The sequence below is a fragment of the Varanus komodoensis genome, unplaced genomic scaffold (assembly GCF_004798865.1).
Source record: "Varanus komodoensis strain SLA01 unplaced genomic scaffold, ASM479886v1 scaffold135, whole genome shotgun sequence".
NCBI classification, from domain to species: Eukaryota; Metazoa; Chordata; class Lepidosauria; order Squamata; family Varanidae; genus Varanus; species Varanus komodoensis.
Genome location: NW_025335391.1, coordinates 195,912 through 213,605, shown reverse-complemented (window position 1 = coordinate 213,605; position 17,694 = coordinate 195,912). Strand labels below are relative to the sequence as shown.

General features: G+C 58.3%; 1 protein-coding gene across 1 annotated transcript in view; it reads left to right on the top strand.

The window, feature by feature from the left end:
* Nucleotides 1-13,112, top strand: part of LOC123019734 (immunoglobulin superfamily DCC subclass member 3-like) — a 30,038-nt gene extending 16,926 nt beyond the window's left edge. Inside the window, exons 7-15 of the mRNA XM_044422788.1 lie at nucleotides 2,813-2,949; nucleotides 3,958-4,095; nucleotides 4,185-4,343; nucleotides 8,681-8,846; nucleotides 9,298-9,548; nucleotides 9,933-10,097; nucleotides 11,506-11,694; nucleotides 12,472-12,576; nucleotides 12,979-13,112. Of these exons, the coding sequence (XP_044278723.1) occupies nucleotides 2,813-2,949; nucleotides 3,958-4,095; nucleotides 4,185-4,343; nucleotides 8,681-8,846; nucleotides 9,298-9,548; nucleotides 9,933-10,097; nucleotides 11,506-11,694; nucleotides 12,472-12,576; nucleotides 12,979-13,112 (1,444 nt within the window). The remainder of the gene's footprint in view (nucleotides 1-2,812; nucleotides 2,950-3,957; nucleotides 4,096-4,184; nucleotides 4,344-8,680; nucleotides 8,847-9,297; nucleotides 9,549-9,932; nucleotides 10,098-11,505; nucleotides 11,695-12,471; nucleotides 12,577-12,978) is intronic.
* The last annotated feature ends 4,582 nt before the right edge of the window (nucleotides 13,113-17,694 follow it).

Below are 17,694 nucleotides of genomic sequence, written 5' to 3'. Positions count from 1 at the left end.
AAGTAAGGGGATTTTGAAAAAGCCTTCGTTGAGTAGCTTTTTCCGCACTGCTCATCATCTCTGCCCATCCTAAACACATTCCAACCATCAAAACCATGCCAGGACACCAAGTTTTCCTAATCCTAACCCTACCCTGGTGGACACCCCTAACCCTAATATAGGGCTCAAGTTCCACTGAAAGTAAGGCGATTTTGAAAAAGCCTTCCTTGAGTAGCTTTTTCTGCACTGCTCATCATCTCTGCCCATCCTAAACACATTCCAACCATCAAAACCATGCCAGGACACACAGTTTTCCTAACCCTAACCCTACCCTGGTGCACTCCCCTAACCCTAATATATGGCTCAAGTTCTACTGAAAGTAAGGGGATTTTGAAAAAGCCTTCCTTCTGTAGCTTTTTCTGCACTGCTCATCATCTCTGCCCATCCTAAACACATTCCAACCATCAAAAGCACGCCCGGACACCTCGTTTTCCTAATCCTAACCCTACCCTCGTGCACTCCCCTAACCCTAAAAACCGGGTAAAATACCATTGAAAAGAGGGCGATTTTGAAAAAGCCTTCCCTGAGTAGCTTTTTCTGTGCAGCTCATCAGATCTGCCCACCCTAATCACACTCCAACCATCAAAACTATGCCAGGACACACAGTTTTCCTAACCCTAACCCTACCCTGGTGCACTCCCCTAACCCTAATATAGGGCTCAAGTTCCACTGAAAGTAAGGCGATTTTGAAAAAGCCTTCCTTGAGTAGCTTTTTCCGCACTGCTCATCATCTCTGCCCATCCTAAACACATTCCAACCATCAAAACTATGCCAGGACACCTAGTTTTCCTAACCCTAACCCTAGCCTGGTGCACACCCCTAACCCTAATATAGGGCTCAAGTTCCACTGAAAGTAAGGCGATTTTGAAAAAGCCTTCGTTGAGTAGCTTTTTCCGCACTGCTCATCATTTCTGCCCATCCGAAACACATTCCAACCATCAAAACCATGCCAGGACACCTAGTATTTCTAACCCTAACCCTAGCCTGGTGCACTCCCCTAACCCTAATATAGGGCTCAAGTTCCACTGAAAGTAAGGGGATTTTGAAAAAGCCTTCGTTGAGTAGCTTTTTCTGCACTGCTCATCATCTCTGCCCATCCTAAACACATTCCAACCATCAAAACCATGCCAGGGCACCTAGTATTTCTAACCCTAACCCTAGCCTGGTGCACTCCCCTAACCCTAATATAGGGCTCAAGTTCCACTGAAAGTAAGGGGATTTTGAAAAAGCCCTCGTTGAGTAGCTTTTTCTGCACTCCTCATCATCTCTGCCCATCCTAAACACATTCCAACCATCAAAACCATGCCAGGACACCTAGTTTTCCTAACCCTAACCCTACCCCGGGGCACACCCATAACCCTAATATAGGGCTCAAGTTCCACTGAAAGTAAGGCGATTTTGAAAAAGCCTTCGTTGAGTAGCTTTTTCTGCACTGCTCATCATCTCTGCCCATCCTAAACACATTCCAACCATCAAAACCATGCCAGGACACACAATTTTCCTAACCCTAACCCTACCCTGGTGCACTCCCCGAACCCTAATATATGGCTCAAGTTCTACGGAAAGTAAGGCGATTTTGAAAAAGCCTTCCTTCTGTAGCTTTTTCTGCACTGCTCATCATCTCTGCCCATCCTAAACACATTCCAACCATCAAAAGCACGCCCGGACACCTCGTTTTCCTAATCCTAACCCTACCCTGGTGCACTCCCCTAACCCTAAAAACCGGGTAAAATACCATTGAAAAGAGGGCGATTTTGAAAAAGCCTTCCCTGAGTAGCTTTTTCTGCACAGCTCATCAGATCTGCCCACCCTAATCACACTCCAACCATCAAAACTATGCCAGGACACACAGTTTTCCTAACCCTAACCCTACCCTGGTGCACTCCCCTAACCCTAATATAGGGTTCAAGTTCCACTGAAAGTAAGGCGATTCTGAAAAAGGATTGAGTAGATTTTTCTGCACAGCTCATCATTTCTGCCCATTCTAAACACATTCCAACCATCAAAATCATGCCAGGACGCCTCGTTTTCCCAACCCTAACACTACGCTGGTGTCTATTGTAAATGCATTCCACCTTTACCCTTACATTAGGGTTGGGGTATTGGAAATTCCCGCAAAATACATCCAATGGGCCCCTCTTTATACCCTTCCAACAACTTACCTTCTTTCTCCACAACAATAAAGGTTGCAGACCAATGACTAAAGGGAGGAAGGAGATCAGCTGGAACACGGAAGAGGTTCCTTTGCTACTTGCCCCGCGGGTTGGGAGGACCAGCTCGTAGACTCCCAAGATCGGGGGTGACAGATTTCCAAAATCAACTTCAAAGGGCCAGCTCTCTAGTACCCTGATGACATCTCTGAACCAGGCTATACTTGCTTGGGAAATGGGAGAAAGGAGCCATCTCTGTGCGAGAATGAGCCTTCCGAAGAGGCCACATGGCCTCCTTTATTTATTTGCTTGCTTGCTTGCTTGCTTGCTTGCTTGCTTGCTTGCTTGTTTAAAATTACGCTTTTTCCCATCCTTTCACCCTTCATTTAAAAAATGCACTAAAAGAATACATCAAAGTATTGCAAAACAGCAACTTCACAAAAGCAGCATACAGGCCTGGGAAACAAAGGGGTGTTCCGTGCACTTTGTGAGCTTCCCGGGCAGAACATTCGAAAGCTATGGGGCCACCACCAAAAAGACTCCCTTACCAGCAGCCAGGTGGAGAGACCGGCGATGGCTTCACGCGTCCCCTCTTCTGCTTCCTCTCTTGCCATCCCCGGCAGGTTCACCCTGCTGCCCACCGGCATCCTGCAGATCACGGGCGTGAGGCACTCGGACGTGGGCACCTACCGGTGTGTGGCGAGCAACATTGCCAACACGCGCTACAGCCAGGAGGCCGCGCTGAGCATCAGCGGTGAGCGTTCGGTTTGTCACGGTGTGGGCGGCAGCTCAGCTCCTGGGTCCCGTGGGGAATACTTTGGAGGGGGGCGTCGGACCACTTCTCCAGGACACACAGGTGATGCAGCTCGAGTGAGGATGCTGAAGCCCCTTTGGTCGCACCAGGTGTGGCTGGATTTGCAGGATAACTGGTCCAGCTGGGGACAGTGCAGGGATGCTGAAACCCACCATGCTGGATCCACCAATCCTGCACTTGCCTTCTCCTCTGGCATGTTTTCCTCCGCCAATCAGTGCAACCCTCAGAGCAAAGTCTCTCCCAGCCTTTACCTTTGATACAACCCTGCGAGGTAGGCATGGCTGAGAAGCTACCATGTGCCTAAACGCACCCGGTATGTTTGTGACTGAGCAGAGGAGCCCTGGAGGAGCCACTGTGCAGAGACCTGGGCTTTGCTGTCACCTTCCTTCCCACAGAACGGCATCGTCAGTCCAGCTCTGCCTCCTGCACAGCCTGGTTTATGAGGACTCCTCTCCAAATATATCTCCCTGAAAATATTGTTGTCGTTGTGAGTCGCGAAGTCGTGCCCAACCCATCGCGACCCCATGGACAACACTCGTCCAGGCCTTCCTGTCCTCCACCGTCCCCGGAGTCCACTTAAGCTCACACCCACTGCTTCAGTGACTCCATCCAGCCACCTCATCCTCTGCCATCCCCTTCTTCTTTTGCCATCAATCGTTCCCAGCATCAGGGTCTTCTCCAGTGAGTTGTTCCTTCTCATTCAGTGGCCAAAGTATTAGAGTTTCATCTTCAGTATCTCCCTGAGAATATTAGCTTACATTAAAACAGGACTAGAAGCTTATAGGCAGTACCTGGAGGACCCACCAAAGCCAACACTGCTGTTGCCCTGCTGAAAAGGGCTGCTGCAGCTAAGCTCTCACGAAAACCGTGCTAGCAGCATGGGAGGGCTGAGAAACGCATAGTCCGGACGGAAGTGGGCTTCCTGACGTGGCCGATGCCTCCCTCTCTTGGCAGTCTCGGCCCCCAAGCTCTACAACGAGCCGGTGATTCTGTCCGGCCCCCAGAATCTGACCATCACAGTGCATCAGACGGCCATCTTGGAGTGCATCGCCACAGGCAACCCCCAGCCGATCGTGTCCTGGAGCCGCCTGGGTGAGTGGGGTGCGGAGTGTGAAAGGGCCCAGGAGACCCCCCCTCGCCCCCCACGGCGCTCACTGGCACGCCTCTCGCCCTCCCCACAGACGGACGTTCCATCGGCGTCGAAGGAATCCAGGTCTTGGGCACTGGCAACCTCATGATCTCGGACGTGTCGGTGAAGCACGCCGGCGTTTACGTCTGTGCCGCCAATCGGCCCGGCACGCGCGTGCGCCGCACGGCACAAGGCATCCTGATGGTGCAAGGTGAGCCTGGCGGTGGGCGGGAAGCGCCAGAGCCGGCGCAGAGTTCTTTCTGTCTGTCTGCCTGTCTGCCTGGGCTGCTGTCCTGCCCCCTCCTTGGGCCTGCATGAGTGAGAGCAGCACCACCTGCGACTCTAGAGGGTGGGGTTTGGGGGGCATAACTTGAATGCAGAGAGGAGAGTGTGCTTCTGAGCATGTGCAAAGGGCCCCTCCAGCAGCAGGTGCCCACAGCCTTCACCCCTACCCATTCATCTGCCTGGCAGACACAAAGCACAGGCGTATCATGGTCCGGTTCCGCCTCCGGATTTGGGGCTGCCACCCCCAGTGCCACTGGCTAGCTTGGCTGGGGCAGATGGGGGTTGCGGCCCCACCACTCCTGCAAGAGAACAAGCCCCCCGACAGTGGGGCAGGCACCCCCGACTCACTCTTGCTAGCTGCAGTTGTGCCCGTCTGCAAAGCAAGGCTGCACCATCTTTTCTGGCCAGTGCAGGAGCTGCCACAGCACCCGTGTCCCCCTGGAAAAATGGACAATTGCTCCTGCAGACACCCCATAACCAGCCAGTCACAACCCTCGTGGGGCGCGGCCCACAGCCAGCACGAGCCGCTGCGGGGCAGCCTGGCTGTGTCCTCCCCTTACGGCCAGGCACCAAGTCCCCGAAACGGACCCCATTTCGCCCCCCCCTTCCCCGCCCCGAGCACCCGCTCTGCTTTCTCACCCGAAGGGGTGAGAGGCAGCCCCCAGAGCAGCCATCGATTCTGGTCCGCAGCTCGGATAAAGAGGCACGGGGTCGATTCTGTGACCCGTGTGCCGGGGACAAAGGGCCGCGGGGTGATTGATGGGGCGAGACGCCTCCTTCCCAGCGGGGGGACAGCGTCGGCCAAATGGACTTCTGCCGGCTTTGAATTTGGAAGTGGGGGGGCTGTTAACAAAGAGAGGGGGGATAATGTGCTTCAGCAGGGAGGTGCCCCCGAGATTCCTCGCCGCCCTCTCTCGGCCCGCTCTTGCTGAGGAGACAACGGCAGGGGTCAGTGGCCGTGAGTCAGACGGGGCCTGGCCGGGCCGAGGGGGCAGCCGGCCCACCCCAGCTGGGAATCGCACACTTGACTTTGTGAGGGGGAGGGTCGGAGGCCAGAGGGCACGACCCCCGCGCACATGGGCTCCCCACCTCTCTCCTCCTCACCCCACAGGGCAGGGCGGGCCATCTCCGACCCAGAGCGAGTCTGAACTCTGGACTAGGGCAGAGGCTGCGGGGGACGCACACAGGAAAGCGGGCTGGCCGACTGCTGCGGGAGCTCGGGGGAGGCAGCCCTGGCGGCTCCCAAACGGGGGGCCGGTGGGGGCAGACGGGGACACAAGCGTGGAGGAAGCAGAGACTCAGCCACCGCGGTGGCAACCGCTGCTCCTCCCAGGTGCACCGTGGAACGAGGAGGGGGCCCGGGGGCCGCTGTCGGCCAGGTTAAGCTCTCTCCGCTACCTGCACCCCCTCTGCGGCTGCTGGCTCTTTGGAGTTTTTGGGGGCCTTGCGAGTGGGAGATGCTGGGGGGCCTCCGGCCACTGAACTGGACAGCACCCTATTACAGGCATGGGGGCCCCTCTGGAACACGCCCCCCACGGCCCCTGGTTGCTTCCAGACTGCGCTTTGGCCCCCCTCCGCCGTACGGGAGGCAGGCAAGCAGGGAGGGAGGGAGGGGCTCACGGCAGCGCTGCGGTCAGCAGGGTGGGGAGGGCTCTTGGGGGTCTCCCTCCTGCCCGGCTGAGGCGGTGCAAGGGGGAGGACCATGTCACGGCCGCCGGGATGACCCAGCCCTTTGCAAGGGAGAGGCCGGTCCCCCCTCTGTGTGAGCGCACACACAATGAGGAGGGGGCCCGGCCTTTGTCTGGGGGAAAGTGGGGCGGGGGGCGTTGCTCTTTTCCCAGCCCTTTGGCGCCTAATGAGATGCAGCCCATCTCCGAAAGCTTAATGCCTCTTTTCTGGAGAGCGGCAGGCATTTCAATGTGACATCTGCCGCCACCGGCTCCCACGCTGCAGAGGATGCGGGTGGGGGAGCCGGCTCTCGGCCACGGCGCAGCTGGGGAGCGGGCACGATCCAGGCCATGGGGCCGGGGCCCGATTCCCTCCCAGCTCCACGCCCCCCCCCCCGCGGGTTCAATAACGGGTGAAGGGCCGTGTGGGTCCTTCTAGAACCAGCCCAGTGTTGGGGGTGGAAAAAGCAGAGCAGCTCCCTGATTCTGCACTGACCACCTTTGGATGGGGTGGGTGGAGAGTCACACAGGGGGGCTGGCCCCTGCCCAGCTCGCCCTCCCCTCCCTGTCTGGATCCCTCCTGCCTCTCCGTGGCGCAAGGCAAAGGCAGCACCCGGCCTTCTCCACGCTTGGCTCAACCGTCCTTCCGCTTCCCAGCTCCCCGGGGGACTCAGTGAAGCCAGACCCCCGCTCAGCTGGTGTGCTTATCTCAGATTTAAGGGCAGGCAGCCGCGGCCTTGACTCCCAGGCCCCATTCGCCTCCGCGGGGCACTTGGGCTGTGCTGCTCCCTGGCCTCACGGCCGCCAGCTCGCCCTGCTCGCCGTGAACCGTTCCTGGTTGCAGCTGGTTGCCGCGTGCCCAGCCCAGAGATGAAGGAACGCAGGGAGGTCCCGGGTCAAGGCGTGTAAACTTTAGGAAGGGCTCCACATGCAAAGCACACTGCAGATTCGGTCTTGCTCTTTAGAGGCTGCAAAGATGCTGTTTAGGATTAGAAATTTGGAGCGGCCATGTGCTGGGATTGAGAGAGGGGGGTTTCATGTTCTTCTCACGACAGAGAGCCCACCTCCTGGCAGGCTGGGCAGCTCCCTCCCATCCTCGGCCACTTTTCAAGAAAACCGTGTGAGAATTGCACGAAATGTCACTGCTCAGGAGCGGTGTGATTTGTGGCAGGCGTGTGCGACGCAACGCCAGATGATGTCCACCTCGCGGGGCTGCGTGGGGTTGTGATTGCCTTCCAAGAGAGCAGGGGAGTCCCTGCTCCGTGACCCTGGCAACCACCTCCTGAGGGAGAGGCCAGGAAGAGTGACGGAAATTACCGCGGCACATCTGCGGCCTCCGCTCGGAGGAGGGAAGAGTGGATCGGACGGGGCAAGCTGCGCCCGCAGGCAGGCAGGGAGGGAGGGCTGGCCAAAGGGGCCGGGGACCCAGCCGGAGCCCCCGCAGAGACGCGCCCAGTGGCTGCTCGCTTTGGCAAAGGCGGGCCTGTGCACACGCCTGGTTCTGCTGTCCCCTAGGATGAGCAGAGCATGCGAATCGCCCCGCCTGGTTTTGCGTGTGCAGCTTGGCATGCTGAGTCCGCCCTTGGCAAAGCTCTAGAAATTCTGACAGCAAGCAGCTGTGTGAGAGGAAAGGGAGCAGCCTGAATGGGAGGGCAGTTCGAGAGACGAGGATGGGGGCCGGAGCCTCCCTCCAGGTCCGACAGGGGCTTGCGCATGATCACAGGCGACCAGGAACCTGCGCAGTCACTTCTCTTTCTGTCCTCTTGTGAAGCCCACAGACCGGCATCATTCCACCTCGGCCGTGCTTGGCCCAGCTCTAACTGGGGAAAGGGTCCAGCAGAAGTTTCAGGTGGGCTCTTCAGTGTGCTCCTGGGACCTCTTTCTAACTCAGGCCCTCAAGACGAGCCCCACTGGATCCTCCCACCACCCCACTGTTGGCCAGCGATTCCCGCTCTGGAGGGACGATCGTTCCCTTGGCATTCAGGGGTTACTGGCTGATAGGTTTAAACTCATGGACACGCACAGCAGATTGGCAGCGCAGGCGCGACAACGCAAGGACAGAGAAATCCAAGTCGCTAAGCGATGGCAAAGCCCAGTGATGGCGAACCTTTGAGAGACCGAGTGCCCAGACTGCAACCCAAACCCGCTTATTTATCCCAAAGTGCCAACACTGCAATAAAACCTGAACACTGAGGTTTCAGTTTAGAAAAACCAACTCACGGCCAGTCCAAGCAAATATATATATATATATATATATATATATATATATATATATATCTCCTTGGCAGCGCACTGACCGGCCATGCGAAAGCTCGGACGAGTCACGGCTAATGAGTCGTGGCTTGTGACGTCATCGCTTGGCGCTGCTACTTCTTTCCGAGCGTGCGCATGGCCCCTATGTGCCCTGCTATGCGATGCTCGGCTGCTGGGGGGCCTGGCTCGCGTGCCGACAGAGAGGGCTCGCGTGCCGCAGGTTCGCCACCCCTGTGATAAACGATTGGCCTCTGAAACCCAGCACGCCTGCCGCACGTGCCCCCAATCTCACACGCGGCGGCTGCAGCAGCGCCCCTGACTGCCCCTTCTTGGTGCCCCTCAGCCCCACCGGAGTTCGTGCAATGGCCACAGTCCATTTCCAAATCGCTGGGCAGCAGTGCCATTTTCACCTGCGTGGCACAAGGTGTTCCGGAGCCCCACCTGATCTGGCTGAAGAACGGCAAAGTCCTGGCCCCCGGCGAAAATGTCAAGCTCACACGCAACAACAGGTGAGCTGCGGAAAACCGGCAAAGAAAGGAAAAGAAAAGAGAAGAAAAAAGGCACGTGGCTGAATAAAGCAGTCACCTGCTCTCCCCCGGGGAGCTCCGGGGGTCATGCTTCTGTGACGCCGGGGGATGTGCGGAGGAGCTGGGGGAGAGGCGATCCAAACTACAACTCCCAGGATACTTGGGGGAAACCTATGCCAGCTCATTAAGGTGGCGGGAGGGGAAACGCCACACTAACTTCCCCCAAAAGAGCAGCCGAGCAGTAAGGAGAGGGAGAAATCTGAAAGAAAAAAATCTGTAAGGAGACCTCGGTATCGCGCCAGGAAACGGCTGAGCAGGAAGTCCCTTCCCCATGGGCAGGGGGTGGGGGCAGAGACTCCCACCTGCTGGACAGGAGTGGGGGTCTCCCCTCTTCCGCCCGCGCCCACTGATGCGTCGCCCGTGTGTCCCGCAGCACCCTCATGATCCAAAGGATCACTCCGGGGGACGAGGCCATCTACCAGTGCATCGCCCAGAACAGCGCGGGCACCAACCAGGCCAGCGCCCGGCTGGCCGTGGCCCTGTCCAAGGAGCTGCCCAGCTCCCCCGAGGGAGTCCAGGCCACCACGCTCTCCACCACCTCCATCCAGGTGTCCTGGCTGGAGCCCCCCATGGAGGTGACGGAGGCCATCATCGGCTACGTGCTGCACATCCGCAAGGCGGGAGGTGAGTGCTCGGCGGGATGCGCCAACCCCCCGGCCCCCCCGGGAGCTGGGCTGCCCGACCCAGTCCAGCCCGTCCAGCCGGGCCGCTCCCCTGCTCCCTGCCTCCCTCCTAGTGCCGGCCGGTTCCCAAAGCCCCGTGTCCTGGGGGTCCCTTCTCCCTGTGGCTGCTGCTTGCTTGCTTGCTTGCCTGCCAGCGACCGGCGGCCTCTCGCCACCACCGCCGCCGCCTGGCTGGCTGGCTGGGGCAAGAGGCAGTGGACACGGGGTGCAGCTCCCGGAGGGCTTCTGCATGTGGCCCCAGCAGGGTGGGGCTGTGGGCCCTCAGCAGGGGCCTGGCCACCCCGGCCTCAGCCCAGCGCTGGTGCCATTATTACTATTCCTGCAGAATCCGACAGCCGGGAGCTCCAAGAGGCGGTCAGCAAAACGACCTTCCAGCACGTCTTCACCAACCTGGAGCCGTCCACGACCTACTCCATCTACCTGAAGGCGTATTCGCCGCTGGGAGCCAGCCAGGATTCAAGGCCCATCCTGGCCACCACGCTGGGCAGCAGTGAGTTGGCCGCCAGGCTCCTCTCCCCCGGCTTGCCGCGGAGCACTGTAGGGATCTGGGAACACCAAGGTGTTTCAGGGCATCTGAATGGGAGCAAAGAAACCATGAGCTGGAAGGGTTCCCAGAGGCCATCTAGTCCAACCCTGCGACTACAGCTTCCGAGCAGTGGCCATGAAGCCCCCGCTGGAGCACCTAGGGAGACGGAGAGCCCAGCACCTCCCGGGACAGTCAGCTCTGCTGCCGAAGAGCTGCTGGGAAGGCTCTGGCCCAGATCGGCCTCTCTGCCTTGGCAGACCAAAGGGCAGGGCAGATCTGCTTCGTCTTCTGCACGGAGCAGACAGGAGACAGCGCTTCTGTTCACACGCAGAGAACTGCCCTCTTGCCAAGCCTCTCTGGAGTCGACCTGACTTGGAAATGGCAGAACCTCCCAGGTATCTGAGAGCGCTAATCAGCGCTGGGGGCTGCGCTGGCTCTCGCCTGCCCCGGAGCGGCAGTCGAGCGTGACTGCACACCGGGGCAGCTTCGCTCCTCGGCGGTGACGCGGAAGGCCCCCAGCCGCTTGTGAGCAGGTCGGCTCAAGGGCAGCGTGTCCCGTGTGGCCGGGGGTGGCCCTCTCCCATTTTGGAAAGGTTCTGCAGGGCAGAGGGTGGAGTGGGGTGGGGGTGACGAAGGCAAGGGGCAGGGCTGGACAGCGTGTACTGCTGGCAATGGAAGGAGAGGCGTTTTGGCCTTCCAGGATGGGAAAAAACTGCAAAAGCTGGGAAGCCCCCCAACATTATCGGGGGTTGGGAGAAGAATGCGGCCACCAGGGGAGCCAGCGTGGGCTGGATTTGGCCCACTTGAATATGCAGATCGTCTCCTCCCAGTCTCAGAGTGACACCTAGCGTGGCAGGGCTGATGAGTGAGATTCTGGAACTGCCTTTCTAGGGAAACCTAATTAGCCGCGCCTCTGATTCCGACTTGCCAGTTTCCCTTGCACCTTTGCCCGACTGAGCTAAACATTCTTCTTTCTCTCTTCTCTTAATCTGTGGCCATACTTTTTCCCCATCAGCAACTGGGCTCAATTGTTTCAGATTTAAAAACAAGGACAAGAAACGCATTCTCGTTCCCAGCCCCTGCACTGAGGAAAAGTACAGGTCTGGGAGAAAAAATTTCTAAGGCAGCATTTCCTCTGCTGCGATAGCTTTTCTTCATAAAACACGGAGAACCTAAGCCCCTGCCTTGTGCCACCGAAAGCTACGTTCATTTGCAGCCGTAAGCGGAGCAGCCCCTTCGACGGGGCTGAGCCCCCACGGCTGAGTCCAGCTTTTTGTAGACACCCAGTCCCACCACAGCCCAGGGCAGACGGGTGCAGAGCAGCGGGGGACGCCGCCCCCTTCCCGCCACTCACCCACGCTCCTCTCCCCAGTCCCGGCAGCACCGGGCTTCTTCACCAAGATCCTGAATGCCAGCGCCATCCACGTCTTCTGGGAGCTCCCGGCCCGGCCGGGCCAGATCGAGGGCTTCAAGCTGTACCTGCGCAAGCTGCCCGGCACCCACTACGAAGGACCCCAGCTGCTGCCTGGCACGGCCAACTCCTTCACGTTCGGCGACTTGGGTGAGGCTTCGGCTTGCCTGCTCGGGAGGGCTGGCCCGGCTCTGCAGCAGAGCCCTCTTTCCTGTGCGGACGGAGGGGCCGTCGGCTCCCAGTCCTCCCAGTAAGATCGGGGTCTGTCTTGGCACTGCCATGTGGCCAGGCTCCTGGGGACCAGATGCCAGGCCAGAAGTGGGTGGCGGGTCCGAAGGCAGGCGGCCTGTGGGCTACCTCACCCCCTCAGCCTCCGCTCCACTCCAGAGGCTCCACTCCCGTCTCCAAACTCTGCACGCCCCGTTCGGTCACACAGGCCAGCTCGGCCACACTCTCACACGCACGCTCAGCGTTCGCCCCCTCAAGGAGGCCTTTCCCTTTGCCTTCCTCCGGATCCCCCCTTCCCTGAACCCAGCGCACTTTGCTCAAGAACCTATCGCTCCAAATCCCAAATGGAGGGCTGCCGCTTCGAACCCCAGCCCACCAGCGTGAAATGGCACCTGACAAACCGAAAAAGCGGTGCCCCCTGCAACCACAGCCTAAAGTGGTACAGTCTGTTCCACCACCCTCAGGGCTCTACCACCTCCTCCGAGGAGCAGAAACAAGGAGGAGTGGTTTAGCGTTGCTGGTCTTTCCACGTGGCTTTGAATCCCCCCATTTCCTGGCCTTCCACTCTCCTTGCTTCCCCAGGGCTCCTTAGAGACGGGCATCCCTGCTAGCACCCCCCCGCCCCACTGCCCAGGCACAGCGCCCCCTAGTGCTGGCTCCTAGCAACCTGACCTGGCAAACCTCTGCTTCCCACCGCAGAGCCCTCCGCTACTTACGAGATCAAACTCCAGGCCTTCAACGGGAACGGCGACGGCAACAGCAGCGTGAGATTTGTCTCGCTCAAGGAGAACTCTGAGCGGCTGGGTAAGGGCTTGGAATGAGTGAGGCCGCCCCACACGCACAGACACACATCCTGACAGGTGTGTCTCTGCCGCACGCAGGACCCAAGCGTGGAATTCGCAGGCACAGACTGCTGCTCCAGGGTCGGGGCAGGGGCAGAAAGAGCATGCCCGGCCCTCGCCTTTGGGCTGGTGTCACGCGCCAAACAGGCCCAAGGGGGCTTTAGCCGGATCCTGCAGGACGCTTCCCGTGTCCTGCTGCATTGCCACCGCCTCCCCGATCCCTCTTTTCCTAGGCGGCACCCCAGCACCCCACAGAAAACGCCCAGGAGAGGTAGGGCCGCTGCCCAGCTTTGCCCAGCTTGCCCTGCCCCCCTCTGGCCCACCCTCCCCGTCCCCCTGCTCACATGCCCGCTTCTCCCCACAGACGCCAACTCGGTTTGCCAGTGCAGCCAGGACGGAGAAACCTCCCTCGCCGGCATCGTGGTTGGGGTCCACATCGGCATGGCCTGCATCATATTCTGTGTCCTCTTCCTTATGTTCGGCTACCGCAAGAGGTGAGCATTCAGAAGCCCGTGGGAACCGTTTCGCTTCGACCCGCCGGCGGTCCTGGCAGTGCTGAGAAGCGATCACGCTTCGCCGGTGCCTGTCCCACCTGGAGCGAGCGAGAGCAGGGCCCTTGCTTCCTCAGTGCCCTGAAAGCTGCCACGGGGCACCATGGCCTAGATTCCTGGTGAACGCTCACCTCTGAGCCTGCATGGAGCTGGGCACACGTGGCTCTTAAGAGCCACGCAGATGCAGGGCCCCAGGTGTGTCCCTTGCAGGCACACTTCCCCTCCCAGCATCCTTGACTTCCACCAAGCAGCTCACATTGACTTTGCTCGACTTGTCCCAGGATGCCATGCAAAGCCGCTTCCATGGACTCCCCGTGCCTCCCTGCTGCTCAGATTTTTAATGTCCCCTTTGCAAGCAGAGGTCTGAGTGTTCCCTGACCCCCTGGCCCTTCCAAGGATATGCACAGGCTTTCAGGCAAGCTGGGAATTCAGAACAAGAGAGTGATGCTAGGCTTCCAAGCCACCGTCTGGGAAAAAAGGCTTCAAACCAAGACCACGTTCCCCTCAGCCCCTCTCCGTGCCTTCCCAACAGTCTGTTCTGCAAGAAGGGGATCCAGGAAAGCTGGACGGTTCCACAGGGCTCAGAGCTGGTCCAGACCACTTCCCGGGAACTTCCCCGATCCCAACGCAAGCCAGAGAGTGGGGCCAAACCCTCGGAAATGGTGGAGCTGGTCACTCAGGTAAGCTGGTCTGTGTGTGTCTGTACATAGGGCAGAGGTCTTGGTGCCCTTGTCTAACTGGGGAGATGTCCTGCTGGCACTGAGGTGCTTGGGAGGAAGGCGGCCGAGTCCTGCCGATCTTGCAAACGGGGACCACAACTGGGCCTGGCCACGGGGCCCAGCACTGCAGGGGAGGGTCTCTGGGGCACATGGGAAAAATGAAACACAAAAACCCGTCTGTGGCATTTTTATGGAAAGCTCAGCCATACAAGGTCTTGAGAAACTTGAACACTGGGCTGAGCTGAAAGCCACAGAATGGGATTCGATAAGGGCAAGTGTCAAGTCCTCTACCCGGAAAAAGACACCAAATGCTGCCGTGCAAGATGGGGAATACGTGGCTCAACAGAACTGAAGAAGAAAAAGATCTCGGAATAATTGCGGGCAATAGGCTAAACATGAGCCAACAATGTGATGCAGCCGCCAAAAGGGCAAATGCTATTTTGGGATGCGTTAACAGAAGTATTGCTTCCAAATCACAAGAAGTATACTCCTCACTAGTCAGACCTCATCTGGAATACCGTGTCCAATTCTGGGCACCAAAATTTAAGAAAGATGCAGGTAAATTAGAAAGGGTCCAGCAGAGGGCAACAAAAATGATCCAGGGTTTGGAAACACTGCCCTGTGAAGAGAGACTGAGGGAACTGGGCATGTTCAGCCTTGAGAAGAGAAGGCTGAGAGGGGACATGAGATCCCTCTAGAAGTCCCTGAAAGGCTGTCACAAAGGGGAAGGTCAGTATCTCTGCTTGCCGATGCCAGAGTGTAGGACAAGGAAGAATCAAGTCAAGTTGTGACAACCCAGATTCAGGCTGGACATCAGGAAAAGCTCCCTCGCTGTCAGAGCAACACAACAGTGGGACCAGCTGCCTGGAGAGGTGGGGGGCTCTCCCACACTGGCGACATTCAAGGAGAAACTGGGCAGCCATCTGAGCGGGATGGTGTAAACTGGTGTCCTGCAACTGCAGGGGTTGGACTCGATGGCCTTCATGGCCCCTTCCAACCCTACTGTTCTATGGTTCTAAGATAACCCCCCTCCAGAAGGAAGAGCCCTCCCTCTGAGATGCTAACTTGGCACCTCTAAGAGGGAAGAGCCCTTGGCCTCAACTGAATCCTGAGCAAACGCGGTCCAGTTTACCTATGGAAGGGGGAAATGGTGGCGCCTTTAAGCACCCTCCCAACCCCTCGTGTGGAACACAGCGGGTTCTGTGGGGCAGCAGACACGGGCTGCGGGGCTCGGCTGGGGCAGGGCTTCCAGGGGCCGCTAGCGCTGATGCCGCTTGCTTTCTCCCCGCAGAATCCCCCCTCCTCGGATGGAGTCACCAGCCACGACGCCCCCCAGTTCGAGGTGACCGTGGAGCGCTGCCTGCCTCCCCCGCCCAGCAGTTAAGCCTCGGCGGGGCGCGGGGCAGGGAGCGCCGGGGCAGAGCCACGGTGGCCGCTCTGCGGGCCCGGCCTCCCTTCGCCCCAGGGCATGCTGCCGTCCAGCAGCTCGGCCATAAACCTCCGAAGAATCTACCTCACCTCCACCGGACCCAGTGGCTGGCCCAGTCGCCGCCCCAGCCTGACCCCCCGGCTGTCCCGGATTCTCTATTTTTGATACAAATGCCAAACTACCTCAACCTGCCAGCCGCTCTGGCTGCCAAATATGCCCCCCCTCCCTCGCCAAACCGGGGTGCGGGGGCACTGCCAGAGAGGGGAACCTGGACCGGTTTTCCGTGGCAGCTGGAAGATTCCCGGGAGCGAAGCTAGAAATGGGGGGGCGCTTTGCTCCTCAGCGCTGAGGTGGGCACCGCCCCGCCTCCTCCTCCTCTACACAGTGCCAAAACAAGGCGTTGGGAGGGGTGGGGGTGGTTGAGGCCCCCCCACTGATCCCTGGTGAGCAATACCCTCCCTTCCAGGCGGGTGAGGATTGGCCCCTTCTGACACCCCCACCCACGGTGCCTGGGAGCAGCATACCAAATATCGCCAAACCAAAAGCAGGAGCAGCAGCGAACCCCCCACCCCGCAAATGTCCACCACCAAGGGCCCCCTTTGCCCCCTCCCTCCGTCATGAGGGGCAGGGGGTCGCTTTGTCCACCCCCACCCCATGTCCTATCTCTGTAGCTTCTTTCGCTGCTTCCTACAGAGCGTCTTTTGCGTCGCAATCCAAATATTTTTAAAGAGGAGTCACAAAAGTTGCTGAACTACTTTCCAAAGATGTAGAGCTTTAAGTGTACATGGACAGAGCCGCAGCGTTCCGTGTTTCTCCGAGCGGGAGCGGGATGCCCGCGGGCGCAAAGACCACACTGGCCCCACGCCCTGGAGCCTTGGGGCTCTTCAGCCAGCCAGGCAGGAGAATGCTTGCGGAAGAACCCAAATAGACCCCCAGGTTGCCTTCAGGGGACTCGACCCCCGGAAGGTGGGACTTCGAAGCATTGGGCTGGCATCCGAGCTGCCTGGCTCCAAATTATACCCCATTTTGAACCGTAATGTTCTCCAAGAGCAGAGTCAAACTGAAGAGCCTCAGGGCTGCGGGCTGCGGTGCCGCACTCGGGTCTGGGGACTTCACGCTGTTGCTACGCCCGTGTCTCTCTCCTCCTCCTCGTCCTCCTCACCCCTTTTCTCCCTCTTGCCAAAGCTGCCCCCCTCTCTCTCTCTTCCTTTTCTCGGACACCAAAGCTGGCATGACAGGGCAAGGTGACGGTGCTCTGGACACTCATTCCCACCCTGCGAGGCACAGAGGGGCCAGGAGTGAGTGTGCGGGCACAGGGTGTGGTGCATTTCCCACAACTGCCCCACTCTTTCCGGTCCAGTCTGTCTGCTCAAAGGGTTCCCGACAGACCTTCTTCTGCCACGAAGGAGCAGGGCTGGGAGGACGCCTCCGTTGATCTTCGCTAAATGTGGCTCTTTTGGGTCACAGAAGCAACGGGATGGCCTTCTCGCCACAAGTTCACCCACCGACACCTGATCAGTAGTCTGATAATAAATTTTTTTGTCCAGTAACAGGAGCCTGGGTGTTACTAACCAGTAAACCCTGCGACCTGCTCCATTTGGCCAAAATACAGCCCTGGACCACCAAGGTTCTGCCCCGGTCCCTCCAAATCGGCTGTACACCTGAGTCATTTGACCTTGCATTCTGGCCCTTGAAAGGAAACCGTCGATTCTCGTGTGAGCCGTGCCAAAAAAAGGGCCATCTGGACAAACCCCGGCAGAAGTACCCCCAGCTTTGTTCATGCGAACACAGAGAGACCCAGGTCCTGCCAGCTCCCTTCTGTCCACTTCCCTTCCTGCTTTTGATTTGCAGCTCATTCACAGAAGGAAAAGCACAACCAGGCAGCCAGAGACGATGTGAGAGCGCGTTACTCTCCTCTTACACGAGTGACCTCAAAACCCGCCTTCTCTGGGTTCTCTCTGTGTGTGTGCGGGGAAAAAAAACCATCCATCCAAAGTTTGTGTACAAAAAAAAGAGAGAGTACCAATAGGGTAACTCCATCCTGAAGTTTTTCTGTCCCCACTTTCACCCTAGTTTCTTCTCTAGGAATCATAACCAAAATTCCCCCTTTCCCCCACCAAAAATATGAAAAAAAACAAAAAACAAAAATACCCGAACCCTTTTCTTTTCAATTATTTTTAGTGCTTTAGGCAAAAATGTTTTCTAGCTGAAAAGAATTTTTCCACCTCCCTTGGATAGACAGTGGCTCTCGAACAGCAGGGGGCCACACAGTGGTTCCACGTGAGTCCAGGGGCCTGTTAGAGGCCAAGGACAAAGGAGAAAGATTCCAGTGTTGGCCACGCCAAGGCACCAAGACATATTCCACCCCACCATTGCCCGCA